General features: G+C 42.3%; 1 protein-coding gene across 5 annotated transcripts in view; it reads right to left on the reverse strand.

Moving 5' to 3' along the window:
* The window catches only part of LOC139991137 (uncharacterized), a 57,751-nt gene that overhangs the window by 2,479 nt on the left and 28,692 nt on the right, over window positions 1-26,580 (reverse strand). For 2 of the 5 annotated variants that reach the window (XM_072010994.1, XM_072010993.1), the window contains 5 exons: window positions 6,639-6,728; window positions 2,651-3,852; window positions 2,165-2,433; window positions 1,450-1,723; window positions 46-512 (listed from right to left, as the gene is read on the reverse strand). In XM_072010994.1, the coding sequence (XP_071867095.1) occupies window positions 46-512; window positions 1,450-1,723; window positions 2,165-2,433; window positions 2,651-3,852; window positions 6,639-6,720 (2,294 nt within the window). In that variant the 5' untranslated portion in view covers window positions 6,721-6,728. Of the gene's footprint in view, window positions 1-45; window positions 513-1,449; window positions 1,724-2,164; window positions 2,434-2,650; window positions 3,853-6,638; window positions 6,729-24,356; window positions 25,307-26,580 lie in introns of those variants that run through there. The other 3 variants (XM_072010998.1, XM_072010995.1, XM_072010996.1) reach the window with 3 other exon arrangements.

The raw sequence follows: 26,580 nt of genomic DNA on the forward strand, positions 1-26,580 counted from the left end.
AGAAGCTCGTAATTCTCTAATAATAGAACGAGGAATATTACTCACTCGTCTACACAGTGTCCCGCAGTCGCGATCCAGTTCTCGTTCAGCACCGCTCCTCCGCATCGATGAGTACTGGAGAAGCCAAAGAACGAAGTACGCCTAACAGATACTTGCCAAGGCCATCGACCGAACGGTGCGTCCTTGCCTCCAACGATCCTAGTCTCCGGTCTTGGAAACAGGGGCGGTACTCCGCACTGCATACCCTTGCTTTCAGTCGCGGCAGACACGGTTAACACCGATCCAGTTTTCGCGACTGCCTCGGTCGTAGACACTGTCGTGTCAGGTTTTGGAGTGGTCGTGGTGGTCGTGGTGGTCGTGGTCGTGGTTGTACTGGTAGTGGTTGTAGTGGTGCTAGTGGTAGTTGTCGTAGAAGTGGTGGTCTTCTTTGTGGGTCTAGGCCTAGCAGAAGTCTCAAAGTGAGACGTGGTGATGTAGTGTGCTGCGCCAAGCGGTTTATGAAACTCCGTGTTCTATACAAAAAGAAACATACGATATTAGTTGGATTGGGTATCCGAGTATTTTAAGCGCGGTGTTGCAATTTCTTAATGTTCTATATGTGAGAAAGAATCAATGATCATAAAGAAACAGTATATATATGTTGTTTAGTGACATACGAATTTTATAAAGACATAATATCGTTCAATTTTGTCAATAAATTTTTCGCACAAGCCAATATGAGTTTTCTAAGATGGTAGATGGAGTTCTTCGTTCGTTTTGTATCATGCTGTTCGATGGACTGTGTAATCGAACAGAAGGCCGATCCGCCGTTCTTTTGTTGCGATTAACAGTAATCTTTGACAAAAAGTCGCGCTATGTTTTCTTTCGTTTAGCGAAACGGTGTTTTTCCTATGACGAATACCGATAGAATCTAATTGTACCGCGGGGTACAGAGAGTATATTCCTGATCGAGGATACAACAAGATGAAGCTATTGCTTAGAGGAGAACTAATCTCTAGATAAGACACGGAAGGGGAAGAAGTGTTCGTGATCATGAGCAGCGTGGCAGCGGCGAGGAACCGAGGATCCTCGGGTTATTTAAGAATTCCACGATCTTATGAACACATCAAATTATGAATACATTACGAATATTATGAATTGTAAACTAATTATGTATTACATTGATACGATCTAACATGTGTATACGATAGCGCTTTGTTAATTGGCCACGAGTCGATTCCTTATTTAAATAGTTGCCAACACTGGACAAAGTTATTAAAAGATCTCTACTATGGAATATTCTATTGCAGCAATTAAGTGAAAACAGGTGAAAAAGTAATTATAGGATCGATAGAATGACGTGTTATTCCTCTGATATTTTGATAAAGATTATCCGTAACTGCAACTTGCACATATTTTTAAATTAAACAGATTAGGAGTTCGACATGATGAACAAGTGACTGGACGTACTTCATGCGGTTCGGTCGGTTTGAAACTCGGCCGCGGTGGAAATGCTTCGGGTCCGTTCTGAAGAAGGCTAGGATTGTCAGTCCAGTGCGGTTTCAAGGACGGTCTCGGCGGCGTCCAACTGTTTTCCGACCAGAAATGCGAACTGCTGGTCAAAGGTTTAGTAGTCTCGGGTGAGCCCATCGGCTTTGTGGACGACAACGGTCTTTGCTTCGTGACGAACACGGGCTCTGTGGTCACATGCCAGTGAGAGGTCTGTGGCAAGGATCCGGCTGCGCTAGAATGAAAGAAAAGCTTGAAGCTGGCGCTCGAATACCGTCGTTTCGCTCGATTGTTCTAATTACTTATGGACTAAGTTGATAAATTTGAAATTAGACTTTAATCGAGGGGCTCAAAGGGAGAAGATCGGCACACAGGGCAAGCTGTGGCTAAGATCACACATTCTAATAGGAAAATCTATGCTTCCGGACTTTGAAATATTATTCTGCCATATTCATAGGGCATCTGATGATAAAATTCTGTAGGTGAATTTATGGCTTGTGCATTTACAAACATTGAAACATATTGTTATACGCATTAATAATACATTATAAATTCACAATGAAAGTCTTCAGGTGAATTTTATATACTTTTAGAGCGTTTAGAAATGATACAAAAAGAATTTTCGATTAAAATTTCAAGCTAAGGCTTTAAGTCACGTAAAGACATAGTCGAATACCTGGTAGTGGACTGTTGACTGAAATATGTCGGTCTGACAGTGGTGGAGGTTTTCGTAACCGTGCTCGGACTATTGGGTTTTGAGATGAAATTCGGCCTGGTATCTGGCTGATCGTTCATCAGAATCGGTCGAGAGGTGGTGGTCGTTTTTATTGAAAAATATGGTTTCGAGAAGTCTGTTGTAGGTTTCGGGGATACTGGTTTGGTCGCCCATTGTGGACGTTCCGTATGAATGAAGTTCAAGCTTGGATGAGGGTCCTTGACAGATTCCTGGATGGAAGATAAAACATTTCTGAATTTTATTTTTAATTCGAGTCCCTCGAAATTTACATATTTCGAATTTGTTAGATAATATTAACAACTTGTAATACTACTAACTCGTAATTTGTAATTTGTAAAGTTTCATTAATCGTATACGTTCTATTGTATTATATAAAGATCCCGAAATAAGAACAGTTATTTTTGAACGTTATTACCAAATACTCACATTTTCATCGACCGAATTAACACTGGGTCTATGTATCGACTCTTGCACGCTCAAATCAGCATCCCCGGTCTTACTATCATCCGGTCTCGACTCGGACGGTCTTTGGTTGTTAGGCCTATTATGCCTTATACCTTCACCTTCGCTGGAAGCATGTTCCTTCGCCGGTAATCTAATCACCAACGTATTGTGTCCAGTGTCCACCTTATCTTTGAATCCCTGAAGATGACTCTGAAAACTTCCGTGCGTCGTATCTTTCTCTTTGATATTTGTATGCTGACCACTTTCCGGTCTTGTCTTCTGAATATTCAAGGAGTCATGATGACCAGGTCTCTTCGTATTCTGACTACTATCCTCCCAAACACCTCCAGGTCTTTTCGAATTTTGTGATCCTTTCTCCCAAAGCTCGGAAGATCCTGGTCTCCTAGTATTCTGAGATCCCTTCTCCGAAAGCTCGGAAGATCCAGGTCTCCTAGTACTTTGAGATCCCTTCTCGCACAGATCGAAGGATCCAGGTCTTCTAGTACTTTGAGATCCTTTCTCGCACAGATCCGAGGATACAGGTTTCCTAGTACTTTGAGATCCCTTCTCCCAATGAACCGATGATCCAGATCCAGGTCTCTTGGTGCTCTGAGACCCTTTGTCCCAAGATTCTGACGAACCTGGTCTCTTCGTGCTCTGAGAGCCCTTCTCCCAGAAATTCGACGAGGCAGGCACCGCCGAAGTTTGAATCCTGTCCTTGTGATCGGACGTGGGTTTCGCGTGCGGTCTTTTTTGCAGCGGCCTAGCGGAACCGGCCGAGAGCGGTTTGTGCGGTCTGCTGGACCCTCCGGAAGACACCGGCGTCTCGGATGGATGGTGACTCGGTCTAGCGGTGCTCGAGTCCGTGACGAGGAAGCTGGAGAGGGAGGTCAACGTCGGCCTGGTCGATTCGTTGCCCAGTGCCTCCGCTAGGGTTGGTCTCAATGGATCAGATGAAGAGGATGAAGCGTGTTGATGGTACTGATGTTGGTGGTGTTGAAGATTGGACGCGGTGATCGCGTTCGTTGTCGTATTGTGCACACAACAGCTGCCGAACATGAACGTGTCCACGCACACGCCCACGTGCGTGCCCTCTGATTTAATGCACTCCCACACGAACATGCACGTGCCTTCTTTGGACTCTGGCCCGGGGACTCGACAGGGTTTCGGGGTGATTTTGTAACCTACGCATACATGATGGCATCTTTGGTACCATATTTTAATTTTTCCCAAGTTTCTTTCTGGTTAGCATTGTACGAAGTTAGGAAACGGTCCAAGTATCTTGGATCTAGACTTTGAGACGTTCTGGGAGCTTTTATCATCCTGTCATCCCGCGTCATCCAATCGATTATTCTACCTTGGAGAATTGTATTCTAGGTGAACATGGAAGGATATGAAACAGCGGAGATAGACAATGTTATTTCACACGTTTCGTGACATTTATCGACTGCTCTGTCAAGCCTCTACGACGAATTTGTGTCAAATATCAACCAGAAGGAAAAGGAACGTGATTTCTGTTATAGATTAGTAACGTCAAGTCGATAACTTTCACGATAGATTTTGATTCTATGCATTTTTCTTTATTCCAACACGTGTATCGCGCGTCTGAACGAAGATTAGAAGTAGGCCAATAAACGGACAATTAAATCCTTCTAATAGCAATGTTTACATCGAAATTAGAATCGATCTTAATGACCCGTAACGATCTATTATATTAATGCCTGGCTAACGAGAATAGCTCACGAACTCAATCGACGCTTATTTCCTTATCTCGAACACGTTAAACTAAACTTTCAACGATGCGCCTGTTGACCTATATCTCGCAACCGCGTGGTGCGTGATGAGTAACTGTTTAACTCATTCGATATCGTACCAACGAAGCTTTATAATTAACGCAGGCATCCTGGGACCTGCGAGGTCGCGCTGTTCGAGGAATAATCGTTTCTCTCGTTCAAGGACTAACTGGATCGATAGTTCTTCGACACCGTGCGATTCTTCTTTGGATTTCGGGCGAATCGCTAATTAAAAGGACCTGGTACCATTTGAGACAGAATCGAGTTCGGTAATTGGAGCGTCGTTAACGTGCCCAACCTTCGATAGAATCTTTCGTTGGTTGGTGAAAGTGCGCCGTGATCCTCTTGGAGTGCTCGTAGTCACGTGAAGTCAGGGACGTACGCGAAAAAAGAAAAACAAAAAAGGAAAGAAGCAAGGAAAAAGCGTGTGGTCGATCGTCGAAGTGTACGGGAGTACGTAGACCTGGGCCAGGTCGTTAACCGAGACAGTAAGAGCGCGTAAACCGACGTAAATTGTCGCGGTCTCTACCTTCACGGTCTCGCTTTCTCCTATACCACGTTACCGCGTTAATTAAAGAAAAACTTTATCGGTGGTCGACGTTCGTTCGTCTTCGTGGGGAGAAACAATGGCCGATAGCGAAGACGTACAGTCCCATGGATCAGAGGACATTGTCTATGATAGTTGCAGGGGCTTGAATCGTAAGAAATAGACGACTTGGTTTCAACTATCTTGTTACGGTGAAACGATAGAACGCTTGATTGTATTTCTATCAAAAATATACGCGAATATACTTTTGTTCAGAAGTCTTCAGACAAACATTTTTCAGCTAGGCCGTACGTATATATTTTTCGTTCCACGTTCTCCGTTACGTAAAATTTATATCCATCGCGAAAACAACGATAAACCATGCCAATATTAATAACTAAACTCTCCTACAAGTTAGATCTCTATAATATCATACTATGACAAACAACACTCTCTAAAGCTTCACCACCTCATCACCAAAACTACTTTACGCGACGTCCTTTGGATCCTGGATTATACCATGAAGCTTCAAACTTTCATGGACCATCCGTGACACCTCTGTGGATGTAGAAAAGAGGCGAGAATGCTTGACTGAATTGTCTGTTGAAAATATGAAACGGAACATTGGTTTCTGTGCCGCGAGTGGTTGATAGAGGATCAGTCTCTTTTGCTGGCGCACGATTTTCCGCATTGTCCCGGGTAGTAATTAAAGACGGATATTAAAGCTCGTTGTTTAGCAACGTAGAGGCGGGTAGCATGGTACTGGTACGGTAATTACGTTCACGTTCGTTATGACTGTGTACATAATGCAGCTGGTAAACGGGGATAGGAATATTATGTTACCATCGCTAAGGTAGCAGAAGATATTAATTTGCTATTAATATCGCGAGCGGATAAGGAAAGTCGTCGAGGTGAATACTTTGAATTTATCATACTTCTGTAGACAGTTTAAATGGTACGGCATACGGTACATTAATTTTCCAGCGCAATTATCGTTAGTACCAGTGCAGAAATGAGACGTGCAGATTTTCTGGTGCACAGTGCAGGGTTAATGAGAAGTGGAAGACTTTTCCAGTCTTATTTCGTATCTCTGGTGGTTGTTCAGGACACAGGGAAGATGAAAGTCGCCCCCTTTGTTCGCTTTTCTTTTCCCACGGCCGCGAAGCAGACGACCGACTGCACCTTGACCGAGTTCCTTGTTCAATTAGCTGTTTTACACATTTTAGAGGAGTCTTAATAAAGAAAGAGGAACAGGTCTCGAACAGATAGAGGAAAGGAAGATGGAGAGTGGAGAACGTTTAACGACGAAGGGTTGCAGTCAAAACTAGCCATTTTTACTTAAATAAAAAAGATAAGTATCCGTCTGAAGTCGCAGTGTGTATTTTCGATCGGAAAATGTTACTGTTTGGAAATCGACAGAGTCAGAGAGAGAGGGAGAGAGAGAGAATGATCTAAATGCGCAGGACGTCAGGCATAGCATTAAAACGAAGGGAATCCGATTAATGGCCAGTTCTGGTTCGAAAGCATGCGAGAGAGTCTCGAGCGAGGAAGTGGTCCAGCCAAGAAAGTCAGCTCGGGGAGACACGAGGAAAGGAACGCGCCGGCTACTGAAATACTCGCGTTTAAAACCACCAAAAGGAGTATTACTGACTGTGACCTCGATTCAGCGTACTGAGGGACCTGGCGATGCCCGACCACCAGAGAATTGTGGCCACGTAACCGATCCACCGCATCCTGATCCCTGAAATCAGAAATCAGAATCATTAGAAATATATTACGTTACTTATCTGCCTCTCAGAAGCTGAATGATCAACTCTACCTTTTACAAATTACAGAATCTCGTTGCCCGGGTACATGATTCACGTTCAATTCTCAATGAACGAACGAATAAGGTTCCGTCGCAAAACGCGTATTTCATCGGCAGAACCGAAGGAGGACAAATCAACGCTACAAAAAGGAATGACCTTTCTTTCTTGCCGTATAAAATCCGCAAGATTGAAGAAGCCGAACCTTACGCGAATCAAGCAACTATTCATCGATGCCGTTGGTTCAACAGCTATAGAATATCAATCCTCCGCGTGTTTCCAATTTCCTGTTCGACTCATCTATTTCTTCGTCGTGGAAATACGCGACAGCCGTGTATCGACGTTTCTCGTCGCGGCTATGAAACGATATAATCCTTCCATGAAGAAAACGCGCAGTTCTAGCTCGAGGGCATTGTTACGCGCGCTGCAAGGTTAATCTTCGGAAATCATGCAAATTGCGACCGGCTACCGGTGGCACAGTTGCAAAACTCTTCGTCTAATCCCATCGGGACGCGGCTACGTGTGCGTCCAGTTATCCACGGACCGAGTTACACCTGTATGGCTCGCGTTATTGCCTATGCCACAGCTCCGGCGATTTCCGATGCACCGCTGCATACAGGTGCGCGCGTGCAGATACGTGTACGAGGCTCCTTCTGTCGCTTCTCTTCAGTTTCTGTTACTAATAAGCATGCCTAATGCCTCACGTTCCTCGCGTGCCTTGGAACCGTGCCAAAGTACGATCCCTAGGTCACATTTTCGCTCTCGATGCGAGAAATCGAGCGAAGTCGAATTGTATGATTTTTGTAGGCTACATTATGCGAAGTGATAGGAGAAAAATATGCTACATAATAATTCACACTCTTCATCTTACATTGAATAATTTTAAATTTTATATTATCAAGTTTTCTATTTCTATGTAATTTAAAGTTAATTTAAATCTAATGTCTGAGAAACAAAATAATTAACAAATTCCTCCTTAATTTGTCCTCCACGTGGCTTATATATCGTAGGAATTAATCGTAGAATTTAGAGGAATTTTAATTTCGTTCTTCAGTAATTTCTTAATTTCCCAACTAATAGCTTCAACTCCTTCGTAAGTTGGTTTTAATGCTTCGACCTGGATTTTCGCGAACTCGTCGTTTTTCCGTATCGAAAAATAGCCTTCGTAGTATAAGATATAATTAACGACCGTGTTTATGGAGAGGTATTTGCGTCTTCGGTTTAACTCGCTTCGGTTGCCTAACGTTATCACAGGGTACGCGAATATTTTCTCCTCCTTTCCTTATCATTTCAGATTAATTGCTCTCATAACATACAAAACGTTTGATTATTCTGCCTAAAGATCAAGACTGAATTTTAAGACGTTGAAACACAGGTGACTCGAACAATCCTATCTTACTACATTTTACAACCAAAAACGAGAGAAAAATGGAGTTTCAATGATTTAATTTTAAAGTCTCTCGGCGTCTGGTTTTTCATAATGTTATATCACTGGAACGAAATGGAATGGCGGAACAATCGTTGTTCGCGCGCCTTTCTACAGTGCCGGGCGAAAGAACTCGTCACACTGTAACGGTTTAATGAAATGTGCGATTGCACTGGACCGTTCAGCCGTGCCTTTGTACTAGAAACCTTTCACGGGATTCATAATTTTTGCGTCCGCGTCTTATGAGTCCCCCAGCGCGCTAACCTGAATTTAATGCGGCGTAATATCGCGACGAAGAGGTCAGTATGTAGTCGCGAGGGAAATCGATGTATCTCCCCAAGCTCTCTTACCTCGCGATGGGTGGGGTCTTCAGAGATTCAATTAAATCGACTCTCGATTAATAAGTATTGATCGTGATAAATACGACGCACCAGGTGCGTACGACGTACGCCAAGAGTCGATCGATTTTCTGTCTTCGAACTGTGATATAGAGTGGCTCTTAGAGAAAACTCGCTGGAGTGTAGCTACTCAAGTGGTAAGTTCATTTTATTCGTCTGAAACTTTATATTTATATTCTAAAGTGGTATCGAGTGTACGTAAGAGTCAGCGACTGTTTTGTCTTCCAAGTTCGACCCTGTTGTCATTCTGAATGAGAATCGTGATTAAAGGAAAATATTAAAATTTGTCGATGTAAAAGGTAAATGCAATATGAAGAGAATCGAAATATTCTGTTGAAGGCGAAGCCTGACTATGGAAAAAGGATGAATATGAATGGAAGTGAAAGATACAAGAGGGAACGAAAGAGGGCGAGGTCTATGCGTTTGCATCGCGTCTTTACGACGAGTCATCAGCGGCTATTATGCAAATAAATGAAACAGCATGGTAGTAAAACCGTGAGATATGGTGTAACGCACGATCGCGACCAGCTGGCCATGTTTCCACGCTGTGAAGATCCTTGCTTGAATATTACGCGAAACGGCGCTGCGTGCGTACGCGTTCACGCGCGTTTACACACGAGTCGCTTCGGTCAATTAGGGTATTGATTTAACAGGATTTCCAGCCCGACGCGAATCGCAGCGGAACGCTGTTATACAAGCGAGGGAAACCGCTTCGTACTGAAATTCTGACTATTCCTTTGTGAATGCCCATTTCGAGCAGTTCCTAGTCACAAGTGTATGTAAATTAGCAAAAAGGAATTATATAATAAAGGACGAGGAACTTAAGTAAGATAACAAGGATTATGTAATAAAGAAAAATGTAAATACAGAAGAATATAAATAAAGAAATCGAAAATGTTTAATTATTAGTTGTTTCTTACGATATCGACTTTATGGTTTTGTTGTTTCGTATATCCCAACAATTGTTCAATTTATTCGACCAACTGTTTCATTTCTTCAGTGTTACATAATTGCGTACGTATAACATCAAACGTGAAAAGGCTAAAAACACTTTCTTTGCTGCTCGATCCTTCTTTTCATTCAACAACATTCACAACCTCGAAAGAAGTTCCAAGTAGCCATCTGAATCTAAAGAAACGCTCTCTGATACCGCACTCTTCTCCCTTATATCCACTCTACTTCCTTTCTTCACGTTTCGCTAACAATCCGATTTCGGAACAAAGTTACAGCCCCTTGTTGCTGGATCGCAAAACCTGCGAACTCGCCGGGTACATCGTGCGAACGTAATTGAATCAGTAGCAGGTGCAGCCTGACCGATAGGAGAAAAACTCGATGATTACAGTCGGAGAGAGAGAGAGAGAGAGAGAGAGGACGGGGGCTGAAGGCGGCTTGTTACCGAATTCTGGTTTCGCATACCGGGTCATCCGGCTGACTTTCGGGGCTTTCTCGGTCGTTTTTTCAGGCAATTTGTCTCGTTGACACCGATTCCCCGGCGAAGGGAGTCCGACCATGATCTCCGCTGTTTTTTGTTCCAGCGGACGGATGCGGTTTTATCGTGTCTCGTATTTCAACGGCGACACACGCCAGACCGAGCGAACGATCCGCCGAACCGAGCAAAATCGATATTCGATAAAAATTCACGTCGCGCCGATGCGAAAGCTTTTGTATCCCTTAGCGAGAAATCGATTTTTCTCTTCCTCTCGAAAGATTGAATGGGAAGGGCGAGTGGAGCATCAGCGAAGAATGTGCCGCGAATGTTATCGAGGATCTCGAGCAACCGTACCTACGAGTTTAAAGCCGTGTCCACGCTGAAGTAAATACGAGCAACGCTTTTTGTTGTTCCATGCTCCGAACGGTGTTCGACAAATATCAAATCGCAGAAATATTTTGTTTATACCGTAGACCATGACGCCGCAGATTACAACAACGTGGTCGGAAGAACGTAACACGCGACGAACAAAAATATTTCCTTTTTCTCCACCTATCGTTTTCGTTGTATGGCAATAAAAGTTCTAATACAGTAGACTATGAAAATGATTCGCGGCTGGAAGGTTAAAGCTGGATCGTTTTTCCGAGATACGCTTTGAAATTCGATCGATCCTTCCAAAGGTGAATACGTACTCGAATGCAAAGTGGTCTCGGTCTAACGGCCACGAGCGTCCATCCAGAGTGATATTTCTCGGCGTGGCCGTAGCTCATTATCATTTTAAGCGAATCACGCTTGCGATCGCGGTGCAGAAAACGGTGGTATGCTCGCGGCGAATCGTTTAGTCTCAAAACATTGATTCGCGTTCAACGGCCGTGCGTCGGCTTGAACGCACGTCAACACGTTTCACGGCACATAAATCAACCGGCGCTGTTCGATTGTTGGCCACGCTTTCGAAGAAAGCTTGCCCATCTGGGTCGATTCCTCTTGATTTATGCCGTCGTTTTACGCGATCATCGCGCGTCGCGAAAGCTTCCAACGGTGATCGCGTGCCGACCATTCAATGACACGTTCCACGGAAAACATCTTTTCACGCGTCAAGGTTTATGAGCGTTATATCTCAAACGGCATCTCTCATTTTATACACTCCATTTACTGGCTAATGGAATCTTCGAACGAACTTCTGTTCGTTTCGAGATCTCCAGATATAGAATTTTCTGGGAAAATAGTGACCACGCCAATATACATGTACGTACAGCAAGTTTGATTATATATTCCATGCAATGTCGAATATTCAATTTTAAGATGTTGAAGATTATGCGAGTCAAATAACGCTATCTTGTTATGTATGTAATAGTTTGTCCAATTACTATCTGCAACCGGAATCCTTGCCATTTTATGTCGACCGAGGAATAGAGTTACGAGACAATGCACAGTACGGCATTTGAACGAGAATTCGGGACAGGAACTTGATATCAAATGACTCACTCGACGCGAGTAAGAATCTGTTTATCAAATCTTTGCTACTATTTTCCCTATTTCCTGACTAGGTTGAAATGTTTTGAATATTTATTTCTTTGTCCAAGTACATACGATGACGTTTAAATAAATAGTGCCGATGCTTGGAACAGTCTTTTCGTTTCTTCGTAGTTGTCACGTAGAAATCATTTATCTTACCCTCCGTTTTGTCAGACATATATCTGCTCAAAATCTCGAGTGAGCAAATTTTCAAGTGATTAGACTTTGATATACAAACGATCTTTACTGGTCTTCTATTGATCTTCGAGAGAATTACCGTTTACGTTTCTATTACCTGTACTTACGGACTGACGATATCATCGAATAATAAGATCAAAATCGACCAGTGATTATATCGATTTTTGTCCATTGTATGCCACACTGTGCAATGTTACGATGTAGAATAATTTATCGGTGCTAATGGTCAGGTTGGTGCGTGGGTGACCGGTCGATAGGCGGTTCGAAAGCTCGTAATCTCGTAGTTTGATCCATGGTAACGCCTGGAAATACGAGAGGTCACGCGAGCCCTGTCTGAGGATGTTCCTGTTTGCAGGAGAAAATGCGGTGTGCCGTACGCATGATGGCTGATTCTACTTGCCAGCCAGGTTGTGCCACTGGAAACCACTACCGAGGGACACGCGACGACGATCGAACCCCGAAGTGGTATGCAAACATCAATTTCGTATCCGGAAGCGGCGACTACCTTGCTTGAACTTGCCAGACTAAGAATTATTTCTTTGAGACTGCACGATGGTTGCTGTTTTCTCTTCTTCGTGACTTTTATTGCTCCTTTGTTCTAAGATGTTTTAATATATTCCCGATTTTATGTGGAACGCGTGAGTATCCGTAATTAGTAGATTCTGGGTGTTCTTGCTGTTTATATATTTTTATAAATACTAGCTTCTTCTTATTTCATAACTACGACACGAACACCGTGCATATTTTATATACCTCCGCATGTCACGTGTATTTTCTGCATTTTTGCACATTTAATTATATGATTATATTACATATTATAATATATATATACTATATTACATATAATTAATTGTATTCACATATTTAAATACATAAATAAATGTAATCGCACGAAAATCCACAATTTGGTAATTAATATCTTTCCTGACAATTTTCACGTAAAATTTCCGAGTTTCTTAAATCGTAGTCAAATGGGAAGACTGTTGAGAATAGATGAAGATTGAACGAAGGAAAATAAGCTGAAAGATATCGAGAAAAGAGAGCTGTGGAATATTTTCCAATTCCATTCTACGAGATAAGAAAACTTTGCCAAGTATCGACACCCACCAAGTCGGTAGAACATACATCCTCGAATAGAAAGTTTCGATGGAAAACGAACGATTCGTAGGTATGTGGGAAAAAGAAACGGGTAATATGAAACAGTACCGCGTCGTGGAATACTATTCTTGTTTCCCAAACGTACCGATCATTCCATTTTGCTTCGTAGAAAATCATCTTTTCCTCTCCAGCAATCGTAATTTCGATTTCTATTTTTCCTCGCGTCCTCTATCAAACGAAAACGAAAGTTCTGTGCCACGAAACTGACTCAGGACGAGCTCCTTACGCAACCCGTCACCGATATTGGACGAAATTTGAATTTTTATAGGAGCGACTAGCGAGATTGAGCTCGCATATGGAGATGGGACTTGTTTCTACTATATACGGAAATAGACGGAAATAAGAACAAACGATATTACTGGTAAAACAAAATTTGGAAATATTTGTGTTTATTTTGGAACCATTTTGACTATTTTTCTCGATTAATATTAAAACAAAATCACTTAGCATCGTCAATCGGATAACATCTTAATTGTTTTCCTTACAGAATACAAGCGGTTCCGCTTCTTTGGTTCGTTTTGTCACTATTTCTATCTTATACCATTAATTACTACATTACTTATTCCACTGTTATCTACTCTTATATTCTTCCGCTTCGTATTTAGCGATTTGTACGAAACAATCGTTTTCTATCAGCTACAACGACGTCTCGATATATACATATATGACCGATATAAGAATGGAAATAGGAAAAGAAAGACCAAGACAATAGAACGAGTAATAAGGAGAAGAGGAAAAAAAAAAGTGAAGGAAGAGGAACGCTCGAGGAACAGAATGCGTGTGTCCCTGGCGGTTGCAGAGGAACTGGGCCGTGGTCTCGTGTTACTCGTCTCCCGCATGGCGCACGAGCGTCCGCAAAAAGTGACACATATTTCAGGGCAACGAGAACTCGACTGACCGCGAGCACGCGGAACATATCCGGCAGACAATTTTCACGGTCGATTCCATTGATCTTCGCATCTTCCTCGCCATAATCTACCTTTTGCCTCCGAGACAAATTTTGCTTTTACAAAAATTATCTTCTCCGTACCTTCACTTTTTAAGGTGTGTTCGTTATTCGCTCTTAATCTTACAATACCATCGCAACATACGATATTCATTAGCCATTTTCGTTCTTCTATTCGACTATCTCTAAGAAACAGCAGTTTTGCGTTATTTATATTCTTTGGTAATTTTTTAAGATGGAAAGATCGAACTTACTCGATACTAGGATTCTTCCAATTAAATTCTAATCATAGAAGATTAAGATACCTAAGTTTAATGTATAAAAGAATCGCGTACAGGATTAAATCAGGGCTGTTGATGCTAGCGGAGATTGCAAGAATATTTGAAGACGAAGAGGGACGAATTTTATAATCGATGGACTTAATGGTTAAAGATCGATCGGACAGGTTGATCGTTTCGAGGTTGGTTACTGGAAGATACTTTAAGGATACACGGCGAGGCGATTCGATCGGACTGGACCGAGACCGTTAAGCGTCCAGTGGTGAGGAAAGAAACTACTGCTCTACCTTACATGCTTCGAATAGTGTTCCGATCGGTGGCCTCTCTGGGGCAAGGTCAAGAAGCAAAGAGTATAAAACTGTCGCTGACTGGTGTTTCCTGGCCGACTAGACATTACGAGAAACCGTGTGCAGCAAAAAGCACACGCACCACATGACCTACTGATCCAACGGATTTATCTGATCGTAAAGTCTAATCTCGTGGAATTTATCTCAATTATTCTTCCATCAATTTCCAAGTCGTTTGGTATAAGGATCAAATTTTTAACGTGGGAAGTCTCGAGCGTTCCACGATAGGATATGTGTGATAGTAACTTTGGAATTCTCGTAAATTATTTGTCTACCGATACTTAAAGCCACTTAATACAGAGTATCGGGATTAAATTCTTATGGGAACGAGCTGGTAAATTATTCTTCGACCTTTTCAGGCTACTCGCTATGCAATTGCTTTAGGATTAAATCTTTAATGTGAAAAATGTCGAGTACTCTATATCAAAGAGAGATAATAGTTTTAGAATTTTTTACGCCACTTTACGGAGAATTGTATCAGGATGAAAGTTTTATAGTTTCATAAATTATTCTTCGATCTTCTTTTTCAGGCTACATAGCATTGTATCGGAATTAAATTTTCAAGATAAAAAGTACGAAGCGTTTTATACCAAAAGACAGTATTCCTAGAAGTTCTACAAATATTATTCTCATCCTTTAACTCCATTTGCTACAAAATTGCATCCGCTTCAAATTCTTACGATGTTATAAATTATTCTTCGACCTTCCTTGCAAACCACTCAGCGCGCAATTGCATCAGGATTAAATTTCCAAGATGAGAATCGTCGAGCGTTCCATGCTACAGAATACAACGGCAATTTAAAAATTTCTGTAGGCCATTTTTCAACCAGTTTGTAAATTACTTTGCGTTACGATCGAATTTTATAACCGAGGACTACTTTCAATTCCTTTAAATTATATTTCAACCTTCTTTTCAACGTCAAGTATTAAATACTCTCTGTCAAAAATCGGCATTGTCCTTAGAACTTCTGAAAATTATCACGTATCAAGTTTTTAGACCGCTTAATATAAAATTGCATCTAAAGCATCTTTCCGGGGGATTCGGCGTGCAATTTCATCAGGATCGGACGTTGAAGATGTAAATCGTGGTCGCGTGCAGTATGAAACCACGGCGTGCAATTTTAAGGATGCTTCGCAGAAGTTCTCGTGGTGCAATGTGAATTCTTGAAACGCTCGAAACCATTGGGACACGCCATGCCAGTCGTGAAATCGAGGCGCGGATGCACTCGGCGCAGCAGTTGTGTTTATACATACTTTCTGCAACGGCGATAGTAAACGTCGGCGCGGCCAAGCTTCCATTAACATTCATAGTCGCGACGAGGTTTCATAATGCTCGTGGCTCTCTAGCGACTTCCTAAACACGTGCCGGGATCTCTACGTGACGAGCTTTCGTGAACGAGCTGCGGGGAAGGCCCGATGTGCCCATTAAAATTTATACTCAAACGTTTTCGGCCTGTCTGCCAGGCGTAAATAAACGCAAATAGGGTACAATCGTCCTATTCCCGATCGCGAGCTCGCCATTGAATACTAAAAAGTAATTACGAAATGAAAACCATGACCATTCTAGAAATCATCTTCGAAACAATTTTTAAATCTGTATGAAAATACGCGTGCAATGTTTAAAATCGAATATTAAATATGATTACTCTTAATCGTTTAATACTAGAAGCAACACACAGTCAAAGTAATTCTATGCGAGTAATTCTATGAACTGATATTTCTGTGAATTATTGTACTTGCGCAGTTATATTTTGGTTAAATTGCTACAATTTTTCTATGTTCCTTAGGCTCTGTTTTCAAGCATGATCATTTCTCTTGTCATTCTATTCCGACACAGACGTCACAGGGCCATTCCATGGCCGCTGCTCGGTAATGTTACTATACGAACTCAGCCAACTATGAATTTTCTCGTATGCTACAAAACTTGTATTACAGTCCACACTCCATTGTATTGTACTGTCTCATAGGACAAGTCGTTCATATACCATAAAACGGCCCTCAAACTCGAGCCCTCGATCTAGAACCGGGGTAGGAGCAACCTTATCTTCCACAGCCTGCGATAACAATTTTCTTTTGTTATTCTCAGGAGTAGTCATACTCTGGAACTCCTACTTTTACGTGTGCTTCTCTACCATCTCTACCAATGATAATATTTTCTTCAACGAAAGAACTATTTCTTTTTAATATATACTTGAATATGTTATATTGTACATAGTTAATAAAAACTAAAATAGTATGACAAAGAAATAAATAAGTATATGTAACCATGTTTCTATCTGAATAAACGTAAACACGAATAGTGCCAAAAGACTTGAATATTTTTAATAATTGCCGGGACAAAAGGTTCGTTTCTGATCAATTTGATCGGTTTGGTGTTGTGATTAACGATCAATTTGATTCTAGTGCTGATGTACCGTGTATAAATGAATTTATATATTTATACTTCAGTTGGAAGTAAATAAATCCATTTTATTGCAGGCTATATTAATTAAAGTCTATCTCGATATAAATTATAGTATCGAATTTCAAATTTAATGTTAAATTAATAAGGTACGATGAATCCATAGAATGTTCCATCACTTTTCAAGGCACCTCACGTGCATCCTGATAATTCATTACCGAAGCATTAATCCTAATTTCCGCGAGTTCCTGCACGATAACCGTATTCCCGCGGAGGCGCGTCATTCCTCAAAGAAATGTTCCGTAACGAGTAGCGGTTATCATAGCGACTCGTTCCCATTTCAACGTTAATCGTCCCGACCGTGAAATATTTCTACGCGAATCGCAGAAACGCGCATGAAGACCCGGTGTCGTCCGCAAAGGTTAAACGCGCCTTTCCATTGTGCCGGCATAGTGCGAGATCAGATTTGAAGAAGGAGCCAACTACAATTTAACCTCGTTATCCACACGCGCTGATACACTGCTGATTGAGAGAAAAGAACGCGTCAATTAACCTACTAACCGACCAATTAAACGGCCCCCGGACCTAACGGGGACAATGTCGATGTGCAAGGACCCGCGACGAACTTAATCAACATTTTTCGATGGCGCATCGTTGAGGAAATGAAACGAGAAAATAAAAAAGAAGACTAATTTGGTGCGAGTTTCTAAGGGGATTGAAAACGCGTTTGAGAAACAGCCATTGGTTCTAAAATGTCAGCTATTGAAATTACGATCGGATTACGGCCACTTGCTACTATTTAGTTTAAGACATTCGAGCCTGCTGTATGCAGGACAAAAGCTAAAACTAGACAAGATTGAAACTCGAGACTGACCGAATAGCGTGAACAATCGGTAAGTAAAGTAATTTAAGAAGTCGGTATTGTTTTTATGAAAAATTAACGCGTACGTATGTTGGAGAAATGGACGATTTAATTTTATATTTCTTCAGAAATAATAGCAGGCATTTGTTTATGTAGAGGCGTTTTGTCACATTTCACTCGATTACCGTGTTACAAAACACCAAAGATTAAAATAACCATTATTTTCTGTCATGTTTTATTCATAATAGCGATTATGAATAGCAGTTACGAAGTGGCTAGTATGTAATAACAATTTAGTATGTTTTAAGAAAACAAATAAAGAATTACCGCAACATACTTTTTTCCCTGATACTTCTTTAAAAATGAAGCATATTGTATAATTTTATAGAACGATGTATGTACGAGCGATCCAACATAAAATTTAAAACGCTGCTAAGAATTTTCTTCTCGTTAACCGCGGTACTCGATAGTTTTTCTTAAAGTTACTTTTATACCACGGTGTATAGCCTGATTATGAGAGACCGTAAAACGAAGAAGAACGATCGTCGATAATTGGTACGTAAATCGCAATACGAAGACGGAGAATCAAATTGCCGTTTGAGAAGCTGTCGTTGCGCCCCTATACATCGTCATTATGCGTTGGCTAATAATCCGTGATGGACTGCAATTAGCGATCTGATACCGTACACGGCTCGTACGCGTCTCGTGACACGGTCGTCAAATTAATTAGCCCCTGATTAAGCAACCGATTTTACGACAATCCTTTCGCAGACAACGAATCGAGATAGAATGGTGGTTTTTAGTGTCTCGACGTTATGAATCGAAAACATTACGAAATATCTTAATTTCTTCCAGAAGCGAAGAAGATATCTTCATCCCTTTGATCCATCTGTGTTATTCGTCGGTTTGTTGAATCTCGATAGAAATCGCGAGCAACAAACCGTGATGAAACGATTTAGGATGTTGAGTCTACGAACCGAAGCCATTACGAGATGTTTTAATATGTTTTCACCGTGGCATTTCATTTCACTGGGGCACCCAGTCCTTATACACGTTCCCTATTTTTATTTCATCGAGTGTTATTATTTCGCACTTATGATTTATGTCATGTGCTTGAAGATTTAATACCGGGTTATCTAACATTAAACGATACTGAAATATTTCATTATATTTGTTTGACTTTTTTCATTGTTCGATGATACACTTCTAACGTTAATTCACGATTAACGTCACTCAAGGGTTAAAACAACCATAAGATGTGTTTATGCTGTCTGAACACACGCAAAGGATATCTTATATTTATCCATTTTATCCGTTTAAGAGAATTATTTGAGATCGAAAAGGGTTAATCTGCTCGAAAAGTCAGCAAAAATAATTTTTATTTGTCGATTTGTCTATATTCAATAGGGATCATGTATCCCTTTCTTTGTCCTTCATTCTTAAGTTCGTTCTTCCGTAATGCTTTGCGAAAATCATCGGCTTCCGAGTTCGCGAATGATTCCACCTATAGACTCGCTGCTTGATTCCGCGGTAATTTAATTTATGTCTTTCCTGGCTTGTTCAGTTGCAGGCGTTCGCGCAGTTTTAACAAGCGGGCGTAGCAGAGCTTTGCAGGAAATGGAGGATGATTAAGGGGAACAGAAGAAGAAGCGAGTTCGTCAGCCTGGAATTTGGTTGTTACCGCTGCCATGGGAAAGGCCGTTCGCTTTCGAGTGTGCCACGACTAACGATTTCTCGTTATTATCCCGCGTATCGTCCATTCTCACGCTGATCCGAACAAATCCTTCCTCCCCATTTCGTTATAACTCTTCTATCTCTTCGTACTTTATTCCTGAATCGAGAACGAAATTAAAGTACAATAGTCGTTTCGACGAAAGAGAAACTGGCAAGGAAAAAGGTACCTGACCAGGAGTAAGGATCGAACACTTGGATATTCGACTATTTATCGAGGATATTCGAAGACGCGTTTATTTAACAGGTAGATTGGCTGAGCAAACAAAGTTTTTGTCTAGGGCTGAACGCGTAGAAATCGTACGAACTACTGTTAATCGACTCGTAGGGTGCGAATGCCGAGCGAATTGGAGCGAATCGTAATTGGCCGGTGGTTTTTACGCGATTTATGTCTCTTAATAAACTGCCCCGCGTATTCATAATCCACCGTGTTATTTGCGAGGCGCGCGAGACCGCTTTTTGCCCCGGTTCGTTTCGGGACGCGAGCACGGCGTAGACGTTGTCGATGATGTACAGTTACTCAATCGCGGAAAGAGAGAAGAAGCCAGCGGCCTTCGAGGCACGTACAGGAGGCATCGATGCGTGTTTTGCTTGCCACTGTTCGCCAAACGACGACGGCGGCGGTGGCGGCGGCGGCGACGACGTCGACACTCGGGAACGCGTTATCTCGGATACAAAGACAACGACACCGACGATCGACGGCGAATCGAACGATAAATCGTTGATTATCGGCGAACCACGTAGGCCACCGCTGCTAATTCGAGTCGCGGTGGACGACGGTTTGCTGACAATAATTAAAATTCTTGCGAAGCCAACGATATCGAACATCTCGGCTCGTCATTCACGATCCATGCAGTCCTCTCTTTCGCATCGATTAAGCGCGGAATCACCGTCCATTAATTCTATTCATAGAGAGCCGCGGAGACCAGTTTCCCGTACACCGAACGCGACCTGAACGCGTACGAATCTGCCACGCGGGCACTAAGCTCGCTACGACCGGGTATCGGAGCTCGCTTACCTGATACCAGATAGCACGCCCGGCTAATAAACTGTTTCGCGATCTCTGGCTACCGAGGCCATTTGCCCGTTAAACGATCCATTCCAACTACCACGATTTTCGGAGATTCTGTTAGAGAAATTATAGTTGCATTATTTTTGTTACATTGCTTTAGTTCTACGGTAGCTATTCGGATGCTTTACATTTTTTGCAGTCGAGTAATTGCATTATGAATTGACCGTGACCAATGCAAGTTTAACTTTTAGATTATAGACTTTAGATTATAAAAGAGAAAATTAGGAAAGCAAACGATTGAAAATGAAAAAAATCCTAAAGAGGAATCCTTGCAATCTTTTCAACTGAGAATCTCTAATTGCCATGGAACTTTGCTCGCTCGTACATTTTGTGATTCTATTTAGAAAAATAGCCAGCTATCGGATATTGCAGTATCAAATACTCAAATATCTGCATTCCTTTTATCAATGAATCATTCTTCACATTCCCTAAAACGCGTCTCTATTACTCTAGCCTGGCAAAACGAAAATAAAGGTACTCCCAACGATCTTTAATTCCCGTTACGCGTACACTAATATAATTACCTCAAGACAGAACCAGTTATTGAACGCGAACGGAAAAAGAGAAAAATAATCGGGCACGCGTGTTCCCTCGTGTTCACAATAAGCTCGCGAAGGATCTTACGTATGTCGAACCTGTGAAATTTCAAGATTGACCAGGATGTCGTTCATTAACGGGGGCTCCCATTAAATGGAGACGTTTTATTGATCAATAAATTCTTTTAGATGATAGAAGACGAAGCGAGCAAGTCGGCTACGCAACGATCTTCGTGAAACGGTGGCCCCTCTGCGGGTGGAACGCACGATAACTCGAAGTTTTTGCCGCGATAGGCGCGAAATCAAGCCATCAGGATCCCGTTGCACCGCGACGGAAAAAGGAAGAATGCGCCGCAGAGTTCTCCGCGAGATAACGCCCTGGTAACTTCCTATAAAACGGTGGCGATCGATGGCGCGCGCCCCGACGACGTCGTTCGATCGATCAGAACTGATCGAGGACGACGATCGGTGAATACGAGGATCAACCTGTCCACAGAAATGTCCACGCTTGATTTGCTAGCTTTCGCTTCGTTGGACCGACAGGATACCCTGTTTTTGTGCATCTTTTATCGCATACGCCGAGTTTCTGGAATTTCAGAGTTCGTCTAATTTAGATGGATAGATGTATTTTATAGGCTGAGTCTTTGGGGCTTCAGAATTTATCTACTTTAGTTGTTTAAATACCTACGTTCATGTTTAAAAGTTTTTATGTGCTTTATCGTTGGACGAAACAAAAAAATTGGAGAAAATAAATTCTTTCACGTTTGATACTGCTGGGTGTAGAAATAACGAAACAAATCTTATCGACGGAATTACATAATAATTATGGTCAGCAGCGTATAAAGTATAAATTCAGAATATCTTTCCGTATAAATAGAACTCGACGCAGGCTTTGAATGAGAAATGTAGAGTGTCACGCTACTGGACGTCCGAACGCATAGATCAGCGACGAATCAGCAATTTATTATACACAATTAAACTAATAGCATTTATTTTATTCGTAGTAACAACGCTACGGTACATCGAACGGGTCGATAATGACAATACTCGGCTACTGGAACGAGCAAGGAGAAACGCCGGGTCACGATACGACACGCCAATTGAAACTGATAGCTCGCTTCAAGACAGAGGCAAATTTACTGTGCATCCAGTATTATCTATAAACGTGCATGTCTACCACTTTTCTTTCGACTCCCCCGAGCTAGACTTTCGTATCTAATGCCGGTTTCACACCGATGGGAACATAAATTTACTCTCGTCCCTGTGTAATTAGTTCGAAAGTCGATGAACAATTTACCAAACGACAACGAGCGCGTTTAACTTTCCTCTTTTGCTTGCCAGCCACTGCCAATCATCTTCCGAGTTCACCCGAGGCGTTACTTTTCTACGCTTTCTGCTTTCTTCGACATCGAAATCGAGGTTTAATACAATTTCCACGTTTTATCGATCGAGATAATCTTCGATGTTAATCTTCGATTTCAATCTGGTCTTTCAAAAGTTGGACGTTATCGCAGGATGTTATCTTTAGTTTTGATATATCTATATAAGATGCTATATAGAGTCACGAGTGTTTCCGAGCAGCATGTAAAATAAATGTACGATCGGAACACGGAAGATGAAAGTGGAGTTCTATGAGGACAGAGAAGATTGCAGCTCGTAGCAACATGTTGCTGCCTTTGATCTCTGCCGCTCTTCTAGACCAAGCTTTTCGATTTATCACGTGCTATATACACGTCTATACTCTACCTGTATTCGTACACGAATTTAAAAAACCTGGCCATCGTACTCTTACTAGTACAATTCCTTTAAACGTAACTGCGAACCTACCACAAGACTCGGAAGACCGATCTTCAAAATATTTTGTATATCGCATACGATATGGTAAATGCACAAATATCAGTGTATCTACGCTAGTTCCCTGTTTGTAAGAAATTAACGAATCTCAGAAGCACGAGGATATAAAAACGTCAGTATGGACCAGGCCTAAGGGCAGAACGCGCGATTAACGGCCAATGAAGAAGTATTACGGAAGTATGACAACGGTAATAGATAACTGGAAACGAGCAGCCTGACGATACAGGACGTATCACGACGACTTTTCGATCGAAGTCACGTTCGGCGTCGTTACGGTATTCGAGTGGCCACGGGTAACGTGGAAATCGTAGTAGCATCGGCCATCAAGGACTCGTAACTGGTAGCGGAATTGCCCGAGCTTTATCGTGTCCGTATGCCGCGTGCAATTGCTTTCACGGATAAAATCAGTCCTCTCTTTCGCTTTCTCTCTTTTTTCCTTGATAATCTTCCATGTTTTTCCCTCCTGTCTGCTACAAGATAAGCGAACGAGAAGATTGCGTCGTAAAGGACAAAACGTCTAGCCGATACCTCCGGTATCCCATTCTATTCTGCTTTTACTTTTACGAGACACATCGTCGCTCTTCCGTCTTATTAACCTGACCAATAGTTTAGTACTTATATAGCTGCTTTTCCATTGTGATTCTCTTCGCGTGTCGTATTTTTAACAGAAGCTAAGCGACAAGTGAAAAGAGAAGAAAGACAGAGGATATAGGAAACAGATAAAGAAATTAGCAAAAGAAATCATTATGTTGAAAAGATAGATAGCTCAAGTTAACCAGTCTTCTTCGGTTAACGAGTTGAAGGGAGAGAAAAAAGGTTAAGACTATAACCAGAAATCCTCATCTGACCAAAAATGTCTCGTCGTTCGAACCACATAAACTCTACCTTTCCGTTGATTTTACAATTAAATATATCATACATTTTCTAGCCATGCTTCGATCGAAAACAAGAATCGCTATACCACCAACGAACAATCAAATATTGCACCTATAGCTGTACGTAAAACTGTGAAACTCCATCTAGAACCTATCTAAACCTTCACTAGTAGATATATCAACCACAAATTAGCCCTGTCGAAAATAGGATAGTATATTTATCACATTCGACTATTATAGCACCAAAAGAAGGGAAGGTTAACGACACCTAAAAAAGGTGGGAACAGTGGCGAAGGCGAGGGTAATCGCGGCCGATTCATCGAATTCCGTCCGGTTCGCAGCTTGTGTTCCGTCTTTGCTGCGGATGAAGTTGTACCAAGGCGAGAAACGATGGATCGGCACGTTGGCGCGCGCGCGCGCGCGAGAATGAGAGAAAGAGAGAGAGAGAGAGAGTATTGAGCTTCGATCAGCAGCGCGAGGAACGAACACGATTTTCTGAAGGAAGCACGGAAGAATGAGAGACACGCGGAAGAAGTACCTGGATCTCCCGTGGGATCAGACTGGTCCGTGACTGGTCAGTCCTCGTAATTACTTCATCCGCGCTCGCTCCGAATCCTGGTATCCCGATGGCTGGTTGCTTCGATTCCCGCTGCCCGATGACCCGCGGATCGCCATGTCACTCGCCATTCTCAAACACCTCTACCGCCCCGAATGTTTCACCAATTCCTTCCTTCGTTTCTAGATGAGTCTCTCTTTAGTCCTTTCACACATTCACATGTCCTAATCACATGTCCATTTTGAAGGATCCTTGAAATTGTCTGATCAATGTCGGACCTAGAAGGTCGAACATTTGGTACACATTCGGATCTGCTTTCTGGTGAATCACTGGTGACGTAGAAAGGTTTGGTCCAGGTGTATCGGATCAGAGGAACCGCTGATTGATGCAAGATTCGCTTCCTCTCTAAGGAGAGGCCTATGACTCAGGCGGATAGAATTCGAGATCCACGCCGATGAACCGTTGTATTTAATTTCCGGGGGGTCGAGAACGGTTTCTGTCTTCGTTAGATCGCAGTAGATCGAGTTCCGACGGCTGCCTCGAGGAATCCTTCGCGAAAACGGTCGTTCGATATCATCACAAATATTGTATAACTGCGGGTCAAGAATCTTCCATATAAAATTCCAACGATTATTACCGTTCTCTCTCTTTTTTACCAATCAAACTGATCCAGTTACGGGTCACGAATCGAATTCTCTAGGTATCACTATATAATTCGATAGGAAACTAAATAGGTTCTCGAAAGAAATTGAAATTGGCCAAGTTGGTGCACCAGTTTAAAGGACGACTGGATGACCTGGTGCATCGATTTGGTCCAGGCGACGATCCTCGGATGGAAGGAAGGAATCCCGGAGGATTCGATTGGTCTACGAGAGATCGAACGACCGAGTAGTCGAGGTTTAACCGTGACGGACGCCGGCCTGGCACTGAACGGCTTAACCGGTATACAACCACTGACCATCACCATCGTAGCCATCATCGGCCTTCCTCGTCTCGTTCCTCCTGGCTGCTTCGTTCCTCTCTCTCGTTCCACCGGCCCTCTTTTCTCCTTCTCCTTCTCCCTTCTTCGTTCACCCTCTTCTTTTCTACCGCTAACTACTATCGCCACCGTCACTCGTCCTTCTTCCAGCGCCGATCCTCTTAGGCCGTCGCGGCGTCTTCGGCTATTCAAGGTCATCCGGGGAAATATGTCAAAATCGACCCGGCATGCGCTCCCGTTCGACTCGGCGCTCCAGTCAGCTGGACTCGATACACTTTCGTGTGTTCGTGAATTGGGCTATACGATTGTTTCCCGAACGGTACTTTCCACTCGTCAACAGTCGAAGATAGTTAAAATTAGGATGAACAGAGTCGATATGTGAATTTTCTCTACGTGATCGTGAACGGTACTTTTGAATTACGAATAGTCAATGGTAACTAGAATTAGTCAGAGTTGTTACGCGAATTCGCTGTTCTTTCGTTAAATAGTGTTTATCGATGGACGCGTCGAATCATATTATTTTTTTTTTAAACAAAGAATTAAAATTAGAACGAACGGGGCTGACACGAGCTGATAAGAATAAAGAGAATTGACTGATAAGAATAAAACTGACAGCAATAAAAGTGCTAGAGAATTCTCGCATAATAAAAAATGACGATAAAAGACTAAACTACAATTTATCGAGTATAATCGCTTTTGATACGAGCAATGATATGATATATGGTTTTAAGAACGTGACAGATCTGACGATTTGTATACAGGCTTTCGTTCGTTTTTCTTTCTCATTAATAGTTCGACGAAAGGAGGTTTCAACAAGTAGTCCACATATTTAGCCACCAGCGATATACAAACCGGCGACGTTGCGGCTTGACAAAAAGCAACGGTAGAAATTTAAGAGATGTTCCAGCAGATAAACTCGTCGTTGCGTTACGCTGGTCCTAGGATCCGACAGCGTGACGTATCGAAACGGTCGCCTGATTCGTACACGAATTCCACCCGTGTCTCGAAGAATGGATCGTGTATACACGAAACTTGCCTCTCGTCTATCTACCTAGTAAACGTACTCCACTCTCGGAACTAGGCCGAACGCTTCTCATTGTGCTCGATGCTCATCTCTCGAGGGGAGCGAAGGATCGCATTTGCATTTCGCGCGCGTGAATTATTCGCGCGGTCATCTATCAAAATCACGTCCAGCGCGTGTCAGTCCTCGCTTCCTCGAGGATCGAA

Source organism: Bombus fervidus, chromosome 9, assembly GCF_041682495.2.
Source record: "Bombus fervidus isolate BK054 chromosome 9, iyBomFerv1, whole genome shotgun sequence".
NCBI classification, from domain to species: Eukaryota; Metazoa; Arthropoda; class Insecta; order Hymenoptera; family Apidae; genus Bombus; species Bombus fervidus.